The 25,270-nt window shown below is 39.3% G+C and overlaps 1 protein-coding gene across 1 annotated transcript; it reads right to left on the reverse strand.

The window, feature by feature from the left end:
- prkci (protein kinase C, iota) lies at positions 1 to 25,102 on the reverse strand. The gene is made up of 18 exons (XM_006637687.3): positions 24,682 to 25,102; positions 16,393 to 16,514; positions 14,663 to 14,752; positions 12,498 to 12,548; positions 11,479 to 11,564; positions 10,831 to 10,968; positions 10,411 to 10,465; positions 9,367 to 9,425; positions 8,278 to 8,454; positions 7,649 to 7,746; positions 5,930 to 6,016; positions 5,447 to 5,582; positions 4,903 to 4,990; positions 4,476 to 4,601; positions 4,141 to 4,220; positions 3,960 to 4,049; positions 3,350 to 3,465; positions 1 to 3,047 (listed from the first exon to the last, which is right to left on the reverse strand). Exons 1-18 carry the CDS (start codon positions 24,762 to 24,764, stop codon positions 2,960 to 2,962), a joined length of 1,770 nt encoding a protein of 589 aa, XP_006637750.2. The 5' UTR covers positions 24,765 to 25,102; the 3' UTR covers positions 1 to 2,959.
- Between the last annotated feature and the right edge of the window lie 168 nt (positions 25,103 to 25,270).

The following is a 25,270-nucleotide window of genomic DNA, read 5'->3' on the forward strand; positions in this document are numbered from 1 at the left end:
TTTTAAGGAAGCAAAAAAAATGTATTTGGCATTGATGATATTGTACAGCACCATTTCCACAGCCTAATTTACAGACATACAAAAACATATTGATGCATTAATTTATTACTCAGATCATCATAAGCCATGGCCATTGCGGTTTTGGTTTCTACGGAGATGCCCACTTTCCCCATTACCTGTCTTTCTACCAGTTTCCTGGAGGACATACAAATATCTGTTATTCATTTTCACTTTGATAAAAAAAAACAGATACATTGCTTTTGTATAATGTACTTTTTCATTTAATTAATATTGTTTAATTACAGCATATCATTGCGGTATTTCACCTTACTCTCCAACTTTGGGTTTCCACATGCTGAAGACTATATTGCTTCAAGTACTCTTTTTTTTTTCCTTTTCTTTATGGTGATCATTAGCTTCTTTTTCACCTCTCTTTCCAAACTACTGAGCGACTGCTGCCTCCTTCCACAAAGACAGGAGACATGCAGCTGCTGGGCCTCAGATTCGGTTTCCTCAGTTCAGAGGAACAGCTCCAGACTGTCGCTTTCCAGCTACGTCTGTATCACTTGCTAAAACAGGACCACGTCCTATAATTTTACTGGTATCAGAAAACAAAGACAGCTGCCAAAAAAAATCCCATAGTTTTTGTGAAGGCTACAGTACAGCAAACGGTAAAAGATCTGTGTGAAGGTAAAAAACTGAAAAAATAAAATTATCTTAAGCAGTACAGTCTTTAAAACCGTAAACGAACACAGTATTTTATTTGGGCACTCTTTAACCTCCCATCTTCATTTCTTCAGCGTTAAAGTGGTCTCCACATGTCACGATAAATACAGATCTGTCACTTGATATTACGAATTCCACTCTATTTTCTCTGCAAAAAGTTTATCAAACTCTTCAACCCATACAAAATACTAAATAAAGTCATTTAAACAATGTAGTGTTATAGAATATGTAACAGCTTGTAAACAATAACAAAAAAAACTCAATAGAAAAAGTGTAGAAAAAATACCTTACGTTTTATTTCTCCTGCCACTGTGTCCCTAACATTTGATCATGTAAAAGGAGAAATAAAGATTACAAAAAATGTTCAATAACAGTTCCCTGGAAAGACACACAAAAGAGAAACAGCCTTCCTATAGCCTATTGTTTTTTTTATAAACATCACTTTAAATTATTAATAAGAATTCACTGGCTAATGCTTTTCACACTATACGAGTGGTCCTTGCAGTCCAGTGGTCTCGAGCAATCATACACACTTCCTCTTTTCCTTGATAGGTCCTATTCATCATACACAAGACAACAGTGGTGAGAACAACAGCACTTGAGTGTTTAAAGATGTGCGGTAGTTTGGGCTTTTAAATACTTTAAAGGTTCCTGCAGAAGGGACCTGCTTCTGTGGCTGAAGTACCTTTATCACAGAAATGGAACCAAAAGGACACAAAAAGATAGAGATGAAGACCTTTTTCTGTAACAGTTATGTAACCATGTAATTTTGACATTAAGCTTCTAAACAGTAATACACTGATATAGCTCCAGTTTGATTTTACATTGTGTCCGAGGATGTACATCTGATAAGAAAAAAAATAAACGCAGGTTCACCTTTCTTTTGTTTATTTATGTATACTGAACCAATTGTTTCAGACATGTTGCTCTGAAACTCATAGGGAAAGACAGGTTCTCCTGCAGTCAAAGGAAGACTGGAGGCTGTTTGTTTAAACTTGCTCCCTACAAACTCCTACTAATAAGATGTGTGTGATATTCTTGTCATCTAGCAGGATTTGGGAACCCTCTTAAGTTGATTCCGATAACTTATCTTACTAGTCAGATGAAAGGCTGGTTCTTCAGAACCAGAGGAAAGAGACAAAAAACAAATTCCACCTTCAGCTTACAGAAAAAAAGAAAAAATATTAGCCCCTTCCTTACAGTAATTGTCTTATTGCCAAGTAATAATAGAAAAATAATACATATAGTGAAAAAGTCTATTGGCATCCGAAAGGTAATAATTACTTTAAAAATGCGATAAAAACGAGGCTTTGAAATTGAAGTCTTTCCCTTGGGGCTGTACAATTTTCTACTTGACAAAGCAGCCAGACTAGTGCGAAGTAACGAGTAATTTAATTTTGTAATGTCAAAAAATATTTTTGGTCCCATATGGATGCAGATGTTCTGTAAATCTGCAATATCATTCTAATCCAGAGTCAGCTGTCACTCGCAGCTTTCACAGTTTGCCGACACGTATGTGAATAGTTACATGACTAGAAGGTACCTTCATTCAATGTGGCGGATTTTGTTATCCCCCGTCTCCACAACACAGTCCATCTTAACTAAAACGACCGATTCTACCACAAAAAAAAGGCATGCCATTTGGGCTCACTGTAGTGTTTTTGCTTTTAGTCAAAATTTTGTATGGGTTAGAGCTGGGTGCCAATGAAAACTGGTGTGTCTAAACATTACAGCTAGCTACCTTTAACGTGCATGTTTCCAGTTCCTTCCTTATGTCTGATATACATTTCAAGTGAAAATTCAGTAAGAGTCCATTCCTCTGAACTACCAAACTTCTTCAACTGTTTTTGTGACGTACAATTTGGGCAGAGTGAACCCTGTATTAAACACAGACATTATAGAAGAGACATCTCCTAGTTCATTACATTTTCCTTAATTCTATAGCTTGGGCATATAGGTACAAATTCTCATTGGTTGCCGAGATGTTTGTTATAAGATGCTTTGTCTATATTAATGAGTCAGGGTGTCAGTGCATATAGGTTACATGATAAAAAATAATACACTTAAGGTGTAGTGGTTATAAATGGCTGAGTATGAGATCAGCTTGCCAGTAGCAGCTTGTGACAACCTTTAAGACGCATTTAAAAGAATGACAGCTTCCAAACGGTACGATGTTTAACCATGCAGAGTTTTAAAAGGCAACAGCAATGACTTAAGGAATACTGTCTTCCATTCAGACACACTCCTCGGCTGACATCAAAAGAGGGTTGATGTATTCAAAGCCCTCAAATTCTGACTGGTCGATCTTTTTCACAGCATCACTGAGAAAAAAAACAAACAGAAAAATGAGCAACCAACAGCAACCAACAACAAAATACCAACAGTGAGCAGTAGTATATTCTGAACTGCACATTAAATATAGAAACAAAATCATTTAATTGTCATTTAAATTTTCTAAACAGAAAAATTACAAGGTAAATTCCTGTCAGGAAGAGCAGATTTATTTAAAACCAAAGTTAAGCACTATATTAAAGCATTAAAAACTTGAACGCTTCAACATTATCTGTGGATCAGATGCTTCCATTTTAAAGAGATGCCGTGAAAAGTCATCACAGATACTTACTCGTCATCTGGCGTAAGTTGAATAGGCTCATTGGTAAACTGCGCATCAAAGTTATCCAGTCCATACTCCCCAGAAATGTTGGGTTTGAAGGGTGGGACCACTTGTTTCTGCTCCATCTGGAACAGAATTATCAAGGACAAATCATAATCAGCAAAACTGACCATTTAGAAATGTGCAGATCAGGAGGGGAAAACTATTTCTCAATTGTGCCCTTCATTACAATTCATTTCAAAATTTAAACTGTCGTCTACGCCTTTGCTTGGATACTTATGAAAAACCAAACCAAAGCAGTGTTTCATAGAAGCTTTGGAAAAAAAAAGCCGCAGTTGCATCAGCTCAGCAGTGAGTGCAGACATCTGGCAAGCAGAGCTCCATCTATAGGCACGTTGATGAATTTCGAAAGGAAAGTGAGAAAGCAGAAAAGAGTCAAGGTTCTTCTCTCTGGTACAAACAACGTCTTCACTCAGATGTCACCTAACAAGGCAACAATGTGTCTCAAAGGGTAAGCAGAGGTAAATTCCACACCACAAAGTAGAAAGAAAAAATGTTCCAGCTGTTGGGCCTTCTCAGAAGACAAAAATATTTGACAGAAAAGTCAAAAACTACTCACAAGATCCCAGTCCACGTTTCGGAAGAAAGGATGACCCATGATATCAGCAAAGCCCGTCTGAGGGTGGCAGCCCAGGCGTTCTTTAGGGTCCTACAGAATTGACGACAGAGAGCGTCTGTGTTTACACCAGTATCAGATCAAAGTCTGAAAACTCCTATATTCCCATGGATTGAATTCATACCTTGTTTAGGAATCCCTTCAGGACGCTAGCGGCTTTGACAGACAGGGATCTTGGGATTCTTATTTGTTTTTCCAATATTACTAAAAAAAACAGATCAAATCAAACGGATTGATTAAAACAGGCTTCTCAACAACTCGTGTTGCTTATTTGTTTTGCACTGAAGCAGCAAAAAATAAGTGTCTGAATTTAACAATTATTCCCAGGAAAAATGGAATTGTTGAACTCTACTGATGTATCAATGACACTGTTTTTTAACAGAATACTTCATTCTTAGTGGTGGGCATTTAACATTTAACTGCGAAAGTTTAAATCCCATCACCACTACGCCCATATACCTTGGAAGAGGTAGTCCTCTGTGTTCTGATCGGGATTGTCTGAGCTGCCAACGATGTCGAATGGTGATCTTCCTGCCATCATCTCAAACATGAGGACCCCCAAGGCCCACCAGTCCACACTGAACCCTACACCACAGGATAAAAACCATTACAGGCAAGTCTGAAACCAAAGCGATACCAAAGCGATACATACACACGCATTGTATGCAATTAATACAATGCTGTTCTGTTTTTTCTGTGGATTTACACCTAGATAAAACTCACAAATACAAAATGCAATCCTTTAACAAATTTACATGGTTTTCTTTTTTCAAAAGTCACAACTGAAGGAAGTGTCAAAATATTTCAAGCACTCTACATCGGTACACATTAAGGAGCAAGATGTTTGTTTCGGTCTTTTTTTGGAGGTTAGACATAAAGTGGTTACCATAATCCTCTCCTCGCAGGATCTCGGGGGCGATATAATTAGGAGTGCCGCAGAATGTGCTAGTTGTGTCTCCAGGACGCAACCCTTCCTGTGACAAAAAAAGTCTCAATCAGCACAGCTCTCCACAGTCCACACTTAGCAATTTAAGTATATACCCAGAACACTGAGCCTTATCAGGCTCACACTACTCCTGTAATTTATTTTTTTAACTGCAGGTTAAAACGCACTTAAAAGTATGAATTTAGTCAAATTTGTTCTTCACACAGACCCTGAGAAGTCTATACTGAGGTTTTCACAGACCTTTCATTTCTTACAGATCACTTAAATTCTTCCTGCACCACCACAATAGTGGCTTCATAACAGAGGAAACCAAAATAAAGATACAGCTTTATACAGTCCCATACCTTAATTGAGAGGTCTAGCTAGTTCAGACAAGGTAAATATTGCCATAATATGAGAATCAACACTTGAAGGTAACGCACTTAACAAGGCTGATAGAAAGAAAGGAAAGACAGGATTGTTGTCCTAAATATTGCTCACACACCTTACACATGCCATAATCTGTCAGTTTAATGTGTCCTTCTGATTCCAGTAACACATTGTCCAGTTTGAGGTCCCTGTATATGATGCCTCGCTCATGAAGGTAGTTTAAAGCCAAGCTGATTTCTGCAGAGTAAAACCTAAGAAGGTAAAATAAAACAGCACAGTTCCATTAGTTGCTCAAATATCACAGTTATGTATTCCTAATGGGTGGGGGAGGCAAAACTTCACAATAAATCAAGAGAAACTGACCTCATTCCAACCCAGTATAATAAAGTATACAAACAGCAGACTAACATTAGAAATTGCTTCCAAACCAAATATGATGAGCCTGTTTAAGAGCAGAGTTCCTGAAAATTATATTTTTATGTTCCATCTGTACTGGGTTGGTTAATTTGTTTTCCCCAGATATAAGATTTTAGGCAGTTACAAGTACTAAACATTGTTAAAGAATGAAGAATGTCTAACAATGAAGTTACAGTTTTACCTGGCGTGCTCTTCAGGAAGTTTTCTCTGTCGCTGCATGTGAAACATGAGGTCTCCTCCATTCACATACTCAATCACAAAGAAGAGCCTAGGTGAGAAAAATTCATTTTGTAAAGAAACGTAATTCAGACACACAACATGATCCAAAACAAAAAGCTTACAGGATCCCAAATTTGTCCATTTTGGAGCACAGGAACATCTGAAAGAAATGCTTAGAAATTCTTCCATCCATTCATTTCCTCACTGCCTTATCTAATCTCAGGTTGCAGGGGAGCTGGAGCCTATCCCAGCAAACACAAGGCAGGATACACCCTAGACGGCACGTCAGTCCATCGCAGGGCACACAGACACAAAACACACACTCACACCAGGCCAATTTTCCCTGAAGTCAATTAACCTACCATTATAATCTTTGACCTGTGGGAGGAACCTGCACATATTAGCACCTGCACTTTAAGGTACTGCACTGTTTGACTTCTCTTGGCTGTATTATAACGTACGTCTATTGCTAAATTTATTGTCCATGTCTGTTTGTCATTTGTGCCTATTTTTGTGTCTCTCTAATGTTACTGGGTACAGCCGAACAAGTAAGCATTACAATACACTTGTTCTAAATGGCAAATAAAGAAATCTAGAATCCTGAATCTTGGAAACACGGAGGAAACCCGTGTAAACACAGGGAGAACATACAAACTTCACACAGATAGCACCCCAGGTCTAAAACTGAACCCAGGGCCCCAGCACTGTGAGGCAGAAATGCTAACCACTGCATTTTGTACTGCAGCACTGCCATCCTCTGTATTTCTTAAGTTAATTATTTTTTCTTGGCTGTCATTTTTTTATTTGACCGACACATGATAAAGGAGCAGACATTTTAAGGCTGTGATAAAGAGGAGTGCAACCCTAAACACCAATTTAGAATTGCACTGACCCCTGGCTGAGGATGAGAAACATCAAGAGATGTGCTAAATTACTGGCATTGTCATTACATTTTTGCTATGACATTTGCCTTGTCACAGCACTTACCTCAGTAGGATGTAGTTACAGTACATTTCACAGAGAAGTGAAACCACACATTCATCACATTACTAGTGAAAAGCTTATTAGCATCATTTAAGGGTTCACAAGTTCAAACTGTAACAAAAGTTGAGAAGAAAATACAGCCCAATGTTTGATCATATATCTGAAATGAGTGGCTTGAGAATGTACAGCATTTCAAAATGGTAATGGGTTATTAAGTATCAAAATCACTAATATATATATATTAATTATTTAAAGAAAAAATGAATGAAGGTGCACTAGTAAAGGAACGTTTAATCATTATTAAAAACAGAAAGAGTCCTGTATGCTGTGCCACATTTTTTAAACACTGGCATATACTGTCAATTATAAAAAGCTTTGTAAATACTCTAAAACATGGAATCATATACTAATTACGATATTACACACAATTTATTCTGCAGTCTCAATACTAATTCGCTTCCGTGTCTAAGAGCTATAATTAACATCTCCTGATGAATTCCATTTTGTATTTTTGAACAGCATTCCTATAGTTGTAAGGCTGCTCTCTTTTTCAAAACCCTTTTGAGTGTAGCACACTGCTCCTGACAAACACAGGAGCAGAGCAAAGATCAGTAGTCCTGAAAAGTGATTAATATGTATGAGAAGAGGTAAAAAGCTGTCAGTTGTACAGAATGAAACAACTCCTGTAACAGCTTACCTGCTCTCTGTTTGGAAACATGAGTGCAGCCCCACAAGAAAGGGGTGGTTTGACGCTTGCTCAAACACGTGTTTCTCTGTCTGAACCCAGTCAATATCCTGAAAGCCAAGAGCAAATAACATGAATCACACAGAAAAAAACCTGCTTTGAAAAACAAGTACTGCAAAGTGAAAGGCGACAGTTCAGAAGGATAACCTGTGTATCACCACAAATGAATGAATAAAAAGACAGGTGCAGTGGATTTTACCAGAAACAGGACACGAGAGATCCCTGTACCAGTGGATTCAACTAAAAAATTCCCTGACAAGATGATCAGCCTTGTTCTTGGCATACAATGTTCAAGTCTCAGGTGGTGGTAAAAATCACAGTCGTGAGAGAAGCTCGAGAGTTTGAAGGACATGAAGATTGGCCTGTTCTTTAAGCCTGCGAGAGGGCAACCACCGCAGCACACTGACAGCGAATGAAGGGAGAGTTCCCTATTCAGTAACAGTAGCGCGTGCCACAAACTGGTTTAGGAATTCAGGATTTAAGAAAAAAACAAATACAAAAATGAGGTAAATTCGGAGATTTCATTTTGGAAAGGACGACACCCATGTGGACAATTCCGACGGACAGGGGCAACTTTTCACCTCGTCGTCGTTCACAAGCTCCTTTTTCACCACTTTCATTGCATAGATACGCTCCGTCTTCTTCAGCCGAACCAGCAGCACCTTGGCGTAGCTACCTCGCCCAATGACACGGATCAAATCGAAGTCCGCCAGCCCTAAACTGGTAGGAGCCTTTCCACTCTCTCTGCTGTTCATGGCCTGTGAAGGGGATGAACCAGAAATCAGGCACAAGACAGTAGAAATAACATATCTCTTCATACCCATCCCCCCCACCCCCAAAATGCATCAAGGATGCAACTAAGCTCTAACTTAATCCACGCTGCATCTAGCTACAGGGCGCCGTCCCTCTGTGGATCCATGATGCATCATGCCATGGATGTTCAGACTAGCCAGTTAATCGCTCAGTGGTGTTAAGAGTGATGCAAATGTTATGTTATTAGCTTCTTTAACGGAAATCAATAGCACAAGGCATATCTTTTCATTTTTTACCCCTGAAGCTTTCAAAGTGCAAGGACTGTCTCCAGCATTATTAGAGGAAAGCTTGACCTACTGTTTTAATTTCCCTGACATTTCCCTGGCTTTTGTTACGAGATTGTCGAGGATTTAGGTTTGAAAGCAGGTTTTCAAGTGACAAGCAGAATGGCAAAGGACCTCATTTAGGCTCCAGAAAAGACAACAAGACATTTCTCATCTATTTTAATGTATCACTGAGCATTAAGCTTGCTCTTTCTGACATTTTATCTCTTCGTGGTATTCACTGACAAACTGTGCTATTTGAGACAAACACGTGAAGTGGAGGAATTTATTAGGAAACAAACATAAGATGTCAGAAATGTGGTAAAAGACATTGGGATTGCAGTAACATATTTTTATACCCTCAGAGTTTTAATTTTAATTATTAATTTTCACACTGTCCTAATAATATGATAAAACCTGTGAAACCTGTAAGAAAACAATCATACAAATAAATTTGTTTAATATTAACACTGTGTTAAGCAGCTGTCTATTACAAAAGCTATCTTGGCCTGCTTCATACAGCACTGTCTCAGCACAGACAGCTGAGGTCTCTCTGACAATTAACTATACAAACACCGCAAAAGGAAAACTTACCTCTTTTTCCTCCCCAACATGATTCAGATTTTCATGACTTGATGCTTTGTATGGAATAACTGTGAATTCACAAGAATCAAATTCAACAGAATACAGGCCGATAATGCACTTTGTGAGTCATGATGCTTTATGCTGTTGCAGTTTACCGAATAATTCACAAATGACACATTTACACAGACAGCATCTTCCATGTTATTTGCTACAGACAACCTGTGTGGAGGGGTCTTAGCCCCTGTGTCACTGCCACCTTCAATGCAGACCAATAAACTTTGTACTACTCGATCTGCCTTAACACCTCCCACAAAAACAAAATCCTTAGCAGGTCCCATTAAGTGTTCAGCTTTATTGTCCTGGGTTCACACCTTGTTGTGGTTCAGTTTAGCTGAATACATGTTGTGCTCCTAGAGAGATATGATCTTTGACTCAGCTGTGGCATTTCTGCACACTGCAGGATCTGTGACTGTGAATAAAATCCTATGAAGTGGCCTTGGCTGTTAGAAGCGACCAGATAACAATCAATGACCACTGAGGAACCGGATGTGTACTATTAAATTATCTATAGGCAATTATTAAGGAAGAACTTAGCATGTTTATCAGGTCAACTAAACACTAACTTTCTATCAGACCTAGGTGCTAGAAATGTGGGTCTTAGAGGCTGCCATAGCTAAATATCCTTCACATGCCAAAAAGACCTAAGTCAAAATGCAGGATGCATTTCCTTTTCAACTCTTTGACCTGAATGATCCCATTTTAAAGTGCCAGAAAAAAATCTCTAAATATTCTCATCCCATGGACTAGACATGAACCCACAGACCCCATGGAGACAGTATATCTGTAGTAACTCTAGGACAAACGTTCTGAAGGGAACAAATCAACTAGTTAAGAGCTGCCTTTTCTGGTGGGATGTAGTTATTGAGTAGAGAATGCCATTCATTTGCAAGCAAAGTGTAATAAAATTAATAAACTATATTAAAAAATACTTTATAAATGATAGTTAAACTGCTGAAACTAAGTTAAATCAATTGCAGTTTAAGTGGTTTCTACCTGGCTCCAAACGATCCAGTGTTGTAGATGCTGGACCAATAGGCACCACAGGGTCCTAGAAAAAGAACAGTTGAGAGTCAGTGCTTCAGAAACAGAACAGGCTACTTGAGTTAACATTGGCAATTTCTTGTATATATATATATCAGTAACTGAATTGATCTACTGGGAAGTGTAGATTTATTGGTGGTATTTTAATAATGTGAGTTCTCAGTCCCTTTTTCTATTTGTGATATGGTTGTTAAAAAAGCTTCAAGAAATATAGGGCATTTATTTACAAACAAACAACAGGGGAACGATCCTCTTTTGGACACTCCTCAGAATCCTCAGAGCCTTCTGAAGTCACCCCCTCCCCCTGCCCCCGAATGCAACTTTGAATTCCCCGTGGACTGAGAGGACACTTGGGAAGGCTTCCCTCCTCACCTGTATCACCTGTCTCCCACACTCAACGGTGACCAGCTTGTGACACTTCTTGTGGACAAGCAGCTTGCAGTTCAGGCACTTGCACCCCTGCCGACCCAGTCCCCAGATCCGATCGGTACAAATAGCACAATTTGCTCGCTAAACACCAGGCAAGAAGAAAAATCACTAACACAGCCCCAGTGATTAGGACAAAAGCAGTAAAGGAAAAAATGAATCGGGTAACGTTATACATACAGTATATAATAGCAATATGAAATCAATAATTAAGATAATGATTTGTAGTATGTTTACCAAAGCACCAGGTATAAAAATTAGAACCTAGATTCTAAGTAGGAGTAATATACCAAATGGATGCTGTTTGGCTGTTAACTTACAAAACCGCAAACTTTCTGTACTTTGCATCTTACAGAAAATACTTTACTGTATTTACTGTATCTAACCGACAGCACTATGCTGGTAAAAAAACACAAGAAGGAAGAAACAATTGAAATGTCCCTACTATATGCCGCATTGCATGGTTAATGACAACTGAGAAAAAACAATGGCAGTGTGACAATATAGTAAGGAAGAACCAAAACAAGTTTGTGAAAGAAAATTCTCCTTTGCAAACAACTTTAAGAGGACAGATAGCAACTAAAACGTAATCACCCTGTTGAATCTCTTGGCTTGGAAGGTGTGTCCATTCGCACAGTACAGTTTCCTCCAGCGCCGCGCTCCCCTGCGGTATATGGATTCTGTCAGGAGAAAATGGTTGGTTACATTCTGGCCAACTCAATTTCCTCATGTACTACCTGCTCTGCCTCATTAAACCCTCTCTGCAAAGAAAAACTGCTTGTGGGGCCTATTATGTTATTGTCTTAAAAAAGGAAAAAGGTTGCCCAATTTGCCTCCAGGCAAAGCCAAACCATTAATGTGGAACACAGACTAAGCTAAGAGGCTAAATACTGTGCGTGGACTGCAAAAACTCCATTTTGTTTTGATCTCCGCCAAATCGAAGATGGATGCGCTCGAAAGCACTTGCTTAGACAGAATGAAACAAAAAACACTTTGCGAGGTATTCCTTCTGCGAGACCGCCTCCAAAAAGCCAATGCAGATGAGTCTCCTATACCTATTAGTGCAGCACACACATTGGCGTGCTAGGTAGATGCACTGAACGTTACATTTTTAATAGACAGTCAAGGCTCAAGAGTTTGGTAGTGTGCTCTGGAAGAACCAGTTCCAGATACACTAGCAGTGCTGTGTCAGACATAAATACTCACCTTAGTAACAACTCCCGCTTTTTGTGTTGTTGCAGTGAAAACCTAACAAAGGTTCTCAGCAAAGATCTGACACATTTTAATTTCTCAACCGACTCATTATACTCCCTACATCATCAATAAGCAAATTCATTTTCATGGTTAATCCTAAACCAACACAAATTAATGTGTACTTTCAAGCAAAAGCCACAGTAATATACATAAAAATGAGTGAATAAAAGAGAAAATAAACTATTTGAAGCATAACATTTTGGCACAAATTATTTCAAATTAGTTTGCATTGTGAATATGGGTTATTAACAGTTCGTATTTAACCTGAAACTGTCCAATGCAGTCACAAGCATGAAGGTTTCAACTGGACGTGGGCAGTCGAGACAAATAAAAACAAGAGACACAAGAGATGTACTCACTGTCTTCTCCTGCACAGGGCATACCAGGCTTTTCAGGAACAGATGGAAACACTAAAAAGGAAGAAAAAAATAAAGTGAAGTAAGAGTTAAGGGGGTATATTTCAGGTAGACATGACCACTGCCTCTCACAATTTCACTTCTTTTAAATTAAGACTTCAATTATACACATTGTTAGTAAAACATGCACAAAATACCTTTTCAAAAAGACACCTGTGGATTCTCAAGATACGCACACATCGATCTAATGGTTTTACAAATATATTGTGTAAAACCTCTTTAGTCATTCACAAACTAAGCTACGTTTTTAAAATACCTTATTACTTCTTCTTGATACCGATTTTTTTTTCTTATTCCTGTTAAAGCACGGCTTTTAAAAAGTCTGATTCCTTTCCTGACTAAGGACCTTTTTTTCTGAGGTCACAGAGGTCAAACAGCTTACACAGATCCTTCTCGTGTGGGTGACATCCATGACTGGGATTGCCTGCCTCCTTCTAATTAATGCTCTGGCATGGGTCTCTTTTTGTACATGTCTCTCTTCTCTTCTTCTCCATCCTGCTCCCCTCTATCAGCAGTCCCATCACAAAGATGATACTGCTTTACTGTACAAACAAACCTCGATGGCATTTTGCGACTGTAAATAAAGGCAACATGGGCAGCAAAGATATCTGTAATATTTATACCAGGGACAGTCAGTGCTCCATCAGACATGCTGCAAGAGCAGAATGAAGATCTTCCCTGTGTGAAAGTATTTTTGTAACTGGACTCAGTGATAGTGCTTGACAATTTTACCTAGCTTGGAAAATTACAAATGTGCCTTTATTTTTGCGCAACTGTATCAAAGGACACTGTGGCCGAAAACTGGTTTCCAAAGAACTTTGTGTAAACCAATAAACAGTACACTGGAAGTCAGCCAGTTTAACTAAATCAGCATAGAGCACATTGGAAACCAGCCATTTTATATCTGAACAGATCTTGGTCTAGGCAATCTCCAGCTCAAGCCTAGACAGGAAATAATGGAAATCAGTTTCCGATACAATCTTTAATTGATCCTATCAATCTGGAGAACTACAGTGTCAAACACGCTAATCTATTGCAGGGCAATACTTGTTTCAGGCATCTTTAGAGTAGCTATTACTTCACTCTGACTGCTGGCTGGGAGAGGGAGCGGGTGCACTTCACAGTTAAGGTCGGTTCATGATAAAAGAATGATTTTTGTGATCATAGTATTCTTGTACAACACATTCTCGTTTGATGGAGTTAATACGTTGAAGGTAATAAAAGAGCCAGCCAGAGAAGGACAACCACACCGACTTTACCTCAGGGTCAAATCAGACAATCAAAGGAATAAAATATTAATGAAGGCTACAGCTAGGGCTGTAGAACACCTTCCTCCTCATTTTCTGTCCCCCAGACCACACATCCTACCAGAGGCTGATAATGTTCACAATTTCTAGTATAACATCGCCCTCTGCATGCCTCTGATGATCAGTGATTCATCCAAAACTATCATCCATTTTTTTTATCTTTCGACCTTTCGTTACCTTCATTCTGTGATTACAAATAAAATAACTGAAGAATTTTTCTATCAGTTTTTTATATAATCAGGTAGGCACAAAACATCTGTGCCTAAAGGATTTGCTTTTTGAAAAGCTGTTAGCGTTCATCTTCGGCTTGGAAACATTTTCTCATTTCGTGAATATAAGGAAAGCTTCTGCAATGAATTCAGTGACAGCTTAGTTGTAAAGATTACCGGGCTCTCGGTAGAATCCTAAACTAATTATAAAACATAGTGTTCCAGAGGACCACAGCTCTTAGGTGATTTTAAAGAACGAGATCCACAGACACTCATGAAACACTCACTTAAAGCTACGCTGCATAAATAATGTAAAGAATTCACAGTTGTACTTCTGAATTACAGAATACCAGAAGGAGGGAGGTTAAAGGAGAGCAGCAGGAGATGAAGACTAAATGTGCAAGAAAAACACAGCAATTAGGAATAAAGCAGAGTTTCACCAGTGATGGGCCAGACTGAAAGATCAGAGCAAGAGAACATAAAGCCAGTCTAGGTTACAGTCATGTATATTGTGTAAGAATACATATCCACACAAATATATGAAAAAGAAGAATTTTTGTGCAAGCAGCAATCATCTGTAGCAATGATTTACCATGAATGATCAACTCAGAGTCCTTGTTTAATTCATAAAGACGTAAAGCTTCTTCCAACTCCAGCTGAGATGACACTGTGCAGGGGTCACCTGGAAAGACAAAACAGTTCCCATTGTGTTTTAGTCTAAATATAGCATTTCCATACAATGCAGTGAAAAAGTATTGCAGATTTTCGAGTTCTTATTGTGGAATGCAGTGTTTTGTTTTCGCCAGACATAACAGCACCGGCGCAGCCCTTGAAAAGCTCCACTTTCGACATCTGTCATGTCTGGGGGGCTCATTCATCCAGAATGAACATTCATCCAGATGTCTGGGGGGTCACCCAGGTGCTTTCTGGCAAGGCAATGGTTAGAGGATTGCTAAGAGAGTAATGGTTTCCGCCTTGCAACTCTCCCACAAATCCTATTTTTTATCCAGTGCTTTCCCAGTGCTGTCCCCTAAACCTCTGTCAGGTCTCCTGCTGTTTTTCCCCGACTGAGCCTTTAGTGCGAACAGCAAAAGCTAAGGCATCAGGCAGGTGGAGGACGGAGGTAACTTTGGACTGATAACACTTTCCAGCTCACATGGTCTCCCAGCGACTGTCTAGCAATTATAGCCAGCCCTAGTTCAAATCAAACGGCACCAGAATCTGGCAGCTATTGGCCAAATGCGAGCCACTGCTCTGGGGATCAAGTTCACAACTGGTTGATGACACGGGCACATTCAAAGAAGCAAACTTTCGACCAGCACTGTATTTTTTAAAGACGGCTCTGCTAAACTGAGCCACCGAGGAGCTCTTGAGTAGAACTTTGCCTCCTGTGTTAAAGTCATTAATCAGTGACGAGGTTCTGAAACCGCCACCTACTACTGAAAATTTGCCCCAGGATAAAGAGGAACTATATTCCACCTATTTCAGTGCCTACAGCTATTATTGCTAAAGTGTCTCATTTTGATATAAGACACAATGATTTGCCTGTAAATAATAAAAGGGAATGGGGACTTTTAATCTGTATGAAACAATAAATATTGCCTAAAATTAAGCAAAAGTCTCCATGTATTTTAAATGAATGTACTGGAGATACGTTCCCAGAATACCTGACAAGCAATTCATTCTCATTGATTATTACAGCTTCAAATTATTTTTTTAATCTTTGTATGTTTTCCGCAAAACAGGTCACTGCAGAGACAATAACTGATAATCAAAGACATTTCTCCTACAATTTCTTGATTACCATTTAAACTGAGCTGTATTTTTCGCACATTGGGTGTAACTGAGCTAAGCAGTTGTTAACTGTTTAAAGCTCTGAGAAAAAAAAACTTCTGTAAAGACAGCATGGTTCCTGCGCTTTATAATTCATAACTGCTCTGGATAAAGGTGAGTTTGTTATTTGTCTAGCATGCTCCTTTTATAAATTAAATTACAGAATGCATTGTGCAATTCCCTTACAAATGTGCTAACCTTATCTTGAAAATAATTAAAAGATGTGGGTACACTGAAATACAATGAATGTAAAACAATCACTTTAAATGTGTTTAATTTGAGTTTTCAAAAAGGTGTACAAGTCTACAGTCCGGTATATGTTAAATATTAAAATCAAGCAAAACACACTCAAAGAAACAGACATACTGTATATCATGTTGTTCTCGATGCTGCAATAACATATGGACAGTACAATTTAAACCGTAAATAGGACACTGGAATTTCAATAAAATAGCCATTTGTATGTAGCAACAGCTGCTAATTAAATACCTTCTTCATCAATCCATTTCATGGTGAAGAGCTGATCATTGTCAAAGCTGCACATGTCCCTGACTTCACTGTACAGCCCTTCGTAAGAGATGGATGGCTCAAAATGAGTGATCATGATGTCTCTGGAAAGAAAAGGAGCACATGGAGTCAGTAAGCCAGGACCTTAATCATCAGTTTACAAAAAACAAATCATCAACACAACTGACCCCCATTTTCAACTCAAAAACGTCCTCATAGCACAAAAAGTCCCTGTAGTGTTTACAGATTAATTGTATATTTTATATTAAAAAAGTGATCTCAGCCTACAGTGTAGACAAATTAACATTTTGGATTCAATACCTACATGCCAGCAGCTATATCACCCTGCACCTCACAACTGGCAGCCCACTGAAGCTCAGCAGCTGTGAGCCTGGCTGAGCACCTAGATGGGTGACCTCCTGAGGTTTTGTGGGAACAAGTGTTAGTGTGGCCAATAGGGGGCGCTCCTCCTACAGTCAGTGTGGGTCCTAATGACCCAGTACAGGGACACGGACACTACACTGTAAAAAAGATGGCTTGTCCGAAGGGTGGCGCAAGACCAAGGTCCTTACTCTCCACGGTCATAAAAAATCCTAGGTTGTTTCTTGAAAAGACTATTGGTGTCACCCTGGTGTCCTGGCCAAATTTCCCCCTGGCCATTACCAATCATGGCCTCCTAATAATTCTCATCTATGAATTGGACTCATCACTCTGCTCTCCTCCCCAGTGAGAGCTGGTGTGTGGTGTGCGTACTGGTGCACTATGGCTGCTGTCGCATCATCCAGGTGTGGGTGAAGGGGAGTCCCCATTGCCTGTAAAATGCTTTAAGTGCAATGTCCGGAAAAGCACAATGTAAGTGTAAGGATTATTATTTATTATTTAATGCAACATGTTTTGACACGTCGGCCTAGGGCATTGTAACAGCAGCTGAGAAAGAAATTGAGTAAAAGCCAACAGTTCATCTACACGTTCACTCATTTCTGCAACACTATCCACCCATGCCATAGTGCATGTCAGGCCATAAACTTATCAAGCTCATCTAGTATGACGTTTACAACATTACCAGGCAGAGGGTGATTGTTTTCAGTGAACACACATGACAAAAACACCCATAACCCTTATAAGAGTATTAGGGATGTTTCTAAAACGTAAGTTTCTCAAAAGGTATAGTAACCCATTTATAGAATAGAATGAATACTTTTAACCAATTATTTACTCAAGTCTTTGATAAGAGACACAAATCTCTAAGGTTTCTTTTTCCCAAAAAACTATTTTCCATTAATAGTGACAAACGGGGAGGGGCTGGGAGACCAGGGTGCATCGTTACTGTATATTGTGTGGACTGAGAGAAGAGGGTTTGCAGTAAGATGATGATGATTTTAGACTATTGGTATTATAGATTTTTTAACATGCTTCTATAGAATTGAGGGACAGAAAGTCAGAAAAATGTGAGTTTATGAAAACACGAGATAACAGTCCTGTAATTTGATGAAAATGGGATATATAGAGTACATATCATGCACATCCTGGATTGTCTGTGTTATACACTGTACCCATTTGTTCCCGAAACCCGAACAGCAAGAAACCCCTTGAATGACTCACTGACCAAACCTCTGGCCATGCCTACAGTCCCTTATTCACCTTTGTGACTCATGAAGGCAGAGAAAACATTAAGCTACACTTCCTGCATAGGCAAAACAGTAAGACCACAGACTGAGACAAGAAAGTGGCTTCTATATCAAAGTGTCAATAGCATGTGTGAAATTTTTATAAGATCATATCAATAAAAAAAATCAAATTTCCATTCGCAGTATATGGTAAAGGCTTTTTAAACTGCAAAAAAAAACACAGAAAGAAGTTAATCAGTCAACGAAAAAGTAAACACTCAAATGGAACAGGAGGAGAGTAAATATAGTAGGTCATAACACAAAGGCAATTATCTATGGGCAGATCCCACATGCTTTTTATTGCTTTCATTAGAGAACCATGAGTTTCAGAGACAAGCAGACTTAATTAAAGGAAGAACAATACATTATAGTACACTATGAAGTGAACAGAGCCAATTTTGCTTGCACACAGGAAAACATGGAAACACTAATTGTACTTGAACAGCACTACACCACTCTGTTGCTTCACTGGGAACGTGGCTCTATACAGTGATAGATGATAAGCAAGGCCATTGGAAAGAAAAAGGCATTTCTGCGATTGTCATACTATTGGTATACTGCAAAATGCAGTCTAGCAAGTTATAGTGGCACCGATTTGATAATGCATTCAATCTTTTTCAGAAGCACACGCGGACTAGCGAAAAAGAAACAGATAAGCTCAGTGTGCACTCCATTATACGTGGCACCTTTGCAGCTATGTACATCTACTCCAAATGAGGAAATGGGTAGAGGTAATAGTGCCTAGACAAGCAAATCTACTCTACCCCTATCTTTCACAGGAACTATTACATATACCTATTAATTCAAATAAAATCTGGTGAATAAAGCACCAATCTGACATTTTTGTTGAAATGCATCAGAGGAAAAACTCAATGCATCATTAAAACACAAAGGTCAATCTAATATATTACCTGTGACATCAGGCTCCTGAGTCCTGATGTCAACTCAGCCAGTTTATTAACTAACATTTCTAAATTGCCTCTTATCTCTTACTGGCATCACTGGTTTTGTTTTCTTTGCAAGCACACACTCCCAAGGACTAACTGATAAGCACCCTGGTGTTCAAGAGCCAAATTGAGGCATTCAGAAAAATAAACTTAAAAGTCTTAAGGGAAAGTAGTTAAAATGTTAAGGAGAGAGTTACAGAATGCAAACATTATGTGAATAAGCTTGCACTGCAACCTACTAAATGCAAAAATAATATTCTCACCTGGGGTATTATGACAAATTTGAATTTTAGAAACAACGCAGTATCAGAACACACAGCACAAACTGCATATTAATGCTTGAGCTGTATTTTGGCCTTCAGAAACAAACAAATAGAGCAGGACAGTCTAGTAAAAAGCCAGTATAACCTGAGAACTAATATAGACAAGGTCAGCAATGAACAGAACTGTGTCCAAACAATTTTTATCTCTTCCTATTAAATTCTGTCTAAAACATCTCTCATTTCACATAAGTAAATGAGTAAATGTTTTGGATTTACGGGTCCTCTGACTAGTACTGGTGAATGAGAACATTAAAATGTTCTTACTCAGACCCTTCAGTGCTGTGTTTGTCAGACCAATTAGGTCTAACAATCACTGTTAATGTGAATACAAGGTCAATGTTAACTGAAACAATTTGGAACCAGTCACCTGTATTTATTTCTTGTCTTTTAAGGCAGGACAAAGATCCATGTTTTCCTTTTAAACTCTTGCCTGACTGGCACCCACACCCTCTGCACTGTGAGAGCTCCGTCTCGACACTATCTGCGATGAGCACGATACTACTGGCATATTTAATATAGTGGGACCTTCTGAGCAGGCTAGATAAGCTTGCTAAATAAATTAAAAAGCCAGATATCACACCCCAAGTACCTAAATCGCCCTCTGAAGCACCATCAGCCCATCTGCCAGGCAGAGAGCAACCTATCATTTCAAACTGTGCTCCCTAGTGCCGACACCAGAATTAAATGAGAAAAGATCACTATCGGGGAGGACGCCAGTTAGGTCTTACATACACTTCAAAACTCGGACCTGCCCGTTACAGCAACCAGCTCTTCGATTATGCAATCAGAAGGCTCCTGGACTCTTTGGATTAGGAATGTCCTGTGTAGATGCAGAGCGAAACAGCTGTAATGCTGGCTCTCTTCTAAAACAGAGGCATGTGTCAATTTCTGATGGCGTTATGTACGAGGGGAAGTTACACAGATGTGTATTTCCCTTTGAAACTGACAGAACATTCGGAGTAGGCCATGCCAACGTTAAAAGAAGTGTTGAGCAAAAAAGAAAGAAACCTCCTCCTCACATTGATTTTTTGTTTTCCAACGGGGGAAAAATATCAAAGACGAAGATTTTCTGGATTTTGTTTCAACATATGCGATTGCAGCAGGGCTAGGTTGTGGTAACACAGTGGTAACTCATTAGAGCCCAATGCAGATACCCGTCTTGCATTCCTGAGCAAAGCAGTTAAGCCCAGATACCCCAGCCAGTGCACCTCTACAGCACTGCTCAGAGGGTCGCTCGGCAATGGGCTGCTAGTCTCACGTGCAGGAAGAGTTTTCCCATTCTCAATTTGCTAGTACTACAACATCCAGAACAACCTCTGACCCTAGGTCTGCAAAGTCCTTTTTAACTGCTGTTGTCAAAACAATTCTCTTACTGAAAACACATCGACCAAATATTGTTTACAGTGTCTGTGAAAGCACAGATGACCTCATGAACTCTCTCAAGCCCAGTGGTGCTCAAAGGAATATCTGCTGAAGGCACCCACCATCAGCAATCTACACTTAAACTATTAAGGGTCACGTTTTTATAGCAATACACTGAAAGTCAGTTTCAAACTATCTTCAGGAAATATAGATGTATAGATACCAGGACTGAATATGATCAATCAAAGGAGGAATTGAAATAAGGAGATTGAAAAGGTTTACTAAAATGAATAAAACTTCATTTGCTTACTAGTTCCTTATGTCATGAAATAAAAAGTAATAATTCTGTAGACAGATTTCACACACATTACTGTAGTCTTACTATAGTCTACTAACGTTTATCAAGGAGATACACCTCCATCTCTGCAATTGCACTTCATGTCCCAGGTCAGGTCCTGCATTTCTGTAGCTCAAAGGCCTGACTAAAAGCTAACTCTTCCATGCTTAACATTAAACAGATCTTTTGTCCATTCTTGTGTAAAGTTGCCATAATGCCAAATACTACAGATCTTATTGGTAAAGACAACAAGAACAAAATACACCGGTTAAATGAATTCAATGTTAATCTGCCAATACTGGGGTAGATGAAACATGCAGTTTTTCATAATGCTTCATTAATTTTTTTTTATTAAGTTCTGTTTCATGTCCAACTGTGTAATTTTTTATAGTGCAGGAAAATCGCAGGAAAACCTTAAGGTCTCCTAGTTGTGGCAGCTGTTTTTCATAGGGAATAAACAACTGCTTAATTTTGTTTCTCTCTTAAACTGCTTTGAAAACATCTTCAGTGCTGGTTTTGGGGCTGATGCAACAGAGCTACAAATTGTTCAACAAAACAAATGTTTTTTTTTTTACCATACCTCCCACTCGACAGCATAAGAGTGGGACATTATGTGTACTGCATAGTGTGTTTCATCTTAGCTGGAGAAAGTGGTTTTCCTATTACAGATATTATAGATCGAGATGAATTTAGTATATTCTTTGTAATTTTATATGCCTTCAAATATTTTGTGACTAAGTATTTCGATCTGCTGCTAAAGGATGTGTTAGGTGTGGTCACTACTGCATAACGAGCTCAATGGGTCACACCTTTCCCTCAGTGAAGCTTACGACAAAGTGAGTCTTGCCATTCTCCCACTCCTCAGGGTATTTTAGATTTCTCCTGCTGGGTGTATGGATGGAAATGCAGGCTTTATTCTTAAAAGTGAACATGTGTCCTGCATTCACCCACATTACAGAAGGCTATTAATCTAAAAACATCTATTCTGACGCTTCAGTCCAGCTCTGATGCCTTCAGAAGCCTTCGCCTCCATGCTTCTCTTAGAGTATAGTTGAGAGTTATTCTATAACCCAACTAAATACGTTTTTTAAAAGAAATCAACTTCATTTAAGCTGCAGCAGTCATGGGGTCAAAACAGTGCCACCGCTGAGGTCTGAAAGATCGGAATGTCAGAGGCAATAAAATCCTTTTCGTAAACGCGGTTTACATGTTTGTGAATAACCGTAAATCATGGCTATGCATTAATGTTGTGCGATATTATCCAATAATAATCAAATAAAAATAATAACATTTTTTATTTGGTATAGCTCCTATAAATGCATCTTCTCAAAGTGCTTAACAGTAAGAAAAAAAGGGGAGAAGATAACAGAATTAAGACAAGTAAAAATTAGCTTTGGGCCATTGCAAGAGAAAGCCCTGTTACCCCCTGTACGCAGACCAGTATGAGGACAGACAGCAGAGTGGGGTCAGACAAACGAGAACTGCGAGGTGGGGAGTAGGACGATAATAAGTCAGTATATGACTACGCAACACCTACAGTACAATACGATGTTTTATTAAAAAGAATACTTGAATCAAGTGTCAGTCAGCTACTGCGAGTCTACTCCTTTCAGAAATGCACAATTGGAAGCTTCACTTCAGTGCGGTTTGTTCTGTGCTGTTTATCTTGGCAGGCATGTGCTTTTTCTCCACTCCCTATCTGGACAATATCAAGGTCAGCGACTGAGATAAAACCCAAAGGCCCGAGGCAGACGTTCATGACCTCAGGTGAATACAGAGCTGTCCTACAGTGTGCTTTCACCAAGCATCAGTTTATTTCAAAATGTTCTGTTTATGCACAAGAACAAGACATTTTTTGGCAATTTTTATGAATTCAGAAATTCATGCAGACATGTATACAAAGGGGCTTCTTTTTTTACTGTTAGCATTTCATAAGCAGATATGGTCCTGTAAATATTTCAGAAATACTCTGCATTCTTTATTTGAAAAGAAACACTTCTGAAATGTCAGAAATGTACAACAGCACACATGCAGTGACAGTGATTGGGATTGCGAAAGGTCAGAAGAAACTCATCTGACAGGTTTTTCATGATTCAGCACACCATTGTTAGCGCCTTCCAAAATGTAAGGTAAAGTACAACTTCCACATAAAGCTTTCCATCTTACAACTCAACTGACTTACGCAAACCTCAAATTAGCAAACCGTTTAGAAGCACAGATAGATCTTAACAGGTTACAGTATCTCATTAGATGAGTCAAAGACAGAAATCTAAACAAAAAATCAAAAATGGCAAAGAGCAATTATTCAGACTGTGTTTTCTGTGAGAGTAACAGAATACCTGTGGCTCAGGAGGATGACACCTGAAACGGAACAAACCTCTTCATACGGTATGACATCAACAAAATTCTTCACATTCTATAACTACATGCTCGAAAACTCTATTTTTCGGTCCTAATCGCTTGAAAATAATCAGACGTCATTGCACTTCAATGATGGAAGTGTATTCTCTGCTATATATAAAGTGCTCTGGGCACCTCTGGGGTGAAAAGCAATATATACAAATGCAATTAATCCTTTCTCTTACTGCCTTCATTAGAATAACCTCAGTTTACAAACAGGAATTGCTACAGGACTCCACTGTGCCAGGGCTGCCACCTCTCCGCACAAATCTCACTAAACAAAAAGCAAAAACAGACAACTCCATCCACACGTCTTTACTACGGCGCTAGACATCCCCGGCTCTCACTTGAGACACAGTTCACCGAGCTAGTGTGCAAAGATCTCCCTTGATACTTAAGATGTTTTTTTTTTTAAGCTGCAAGAGAAACAAGGTGTGCCAAGGCGTAAAAGGTTACTGCTACTACCGCAGCCGCACAACCTGTCCGTGCGGGTCTCGGGCTCCGCGCAGCTTCACTCTACGGCAGCTCCGTCAGTGGTCATCAACATGCGACACCAACACCTACATTACGCATTATTGAGTAGGTGGCATTCTGTTAGCCTTAAAACACGAGTCCCGTCCAAAGCCAGTGGCTAAGATGAAAAATCGTGTCCTGAAAATGCCCTGATTTCAATTGTTTTCCTTACACGAAACGGCTTCAAATTCTGAATGAAAAGAACAGCGCATCGGTACCATTGTGACCATTCCTCGATGTGTACTCATCGGTTAATCACACAGCATAGTTAAGAACATCGTAGGTGTAAAAACGAGGCTTGTTGCGACTTGACTTTAATATTATTAATGGCGAATGAAGGATACCATACCCAACGAATTTAAACAATAAAGCTCTGAAAAGAGTTCACGATCGTAGCCCTGGGATCGCATTCCTTAAACCAGAACTCTACCAAGTTTGGTCTGTGGGAGAAAACTAAAAAAAGGTTTCTGATCTGCCATATCTTTAAAACATGAATGCCCTCCCTATCAAGTTAGGTCTCCGGTGACGTCCGTCACCTCCAAACATAGGTTACAAACAAGAATGGTAGTTATCCGATCCAAGAAGATTTCACCTGCTAGGTCGCACACCGTGTGGCTAAAACCATTCCTCAAGTAAAACACTCCTCGTTTCTTTTCAGTACAAATTTCAAAACAGCCACCCTAATCCGGACCGATCCAGCCAATATACTGATTTCCACTCACCCCTTATAATAGGCTTTCACCCGCACTTGGTTAGGATTCTCTCCTGGGTGGGACATAGTACTGTCCCGCAACGTAGGCATCATAAGCTCCGGTACCTGGACCCCCGCTTTCACTGAACAAACCACGTCTCGAAATCGATTTCAATGCCTCTCCTCGGTCTTCGCGTGCAAAGTTGTAGTAAAATGACATCAAACTTAAAACATTTCCCCGTTAACGAGTATCAACTTTCGTGGTCTTCCTCTAAAAACACTCCCTACTGCAGAGGCCTCGCAACCGACCGTGCCAACCTCGGCATGTAGGGGGGGGGGGAGGGGGGACACCCTTCACGCGAATGAAGGGATAAAATGAACACAAAAATGATCAACTACAAACGAAAATATTTCATAGTTCAGGCATCTCCTATTTCAGGAGTACACAGAATGCAAATATATAGTTACGCTTTTTACGGTTCACCCCTACTAAGAAAAATGGACGTGCTAGCCGGCATTCCGATTATACCATGCCAAACGTAGGTGGAGCTTAGTTGATCAAACAATAACAAAAGAAATAAAAACTGAACACTCCGCGGCTATATAAAAATCGGTTTATT

Source organism: Lepisosteus oculatus, chromosome 13, assembly GCF_040954835.1.
Source record: "Lepisosteus oculatus isolate fLepOcu1 chromosome 13, fLepOcu1.hap2, whole genome shotgun sequence".
NCBI classification, from domain to species: domain Eukaryota; kingdom Metazoa; phylum Chordata; class Actinopteri; order Semionotiformes; family Lepisosteidae; genus Lepisosteus; species Lepisosteus oculatus.

Bases quoted from the DNA above. Each gene is read 5' to 3' on its own strand.
- prkci (XM_006637687.3), bottom strand. From the start codon at position 24,764: ATGATGCCTACGTTGCGGGACAGTACTATGTCCCACCCAGGAGAGAAT. The intron at 14,753-16,392 runs GTATTTAATTAG...TTGTCTTTCCAG, and splicing joins GAAATGGATTGATGAAGAAG to GTGACCCCTGCACAGTGTCA. The intron at 7,747-8,277 runs GTGAAAAGTTGC...CTTGGCTTTCAG, and splicing joins AGCTTGTGAACGACGACGAG to GATATTGACTGGGTTCAGAC.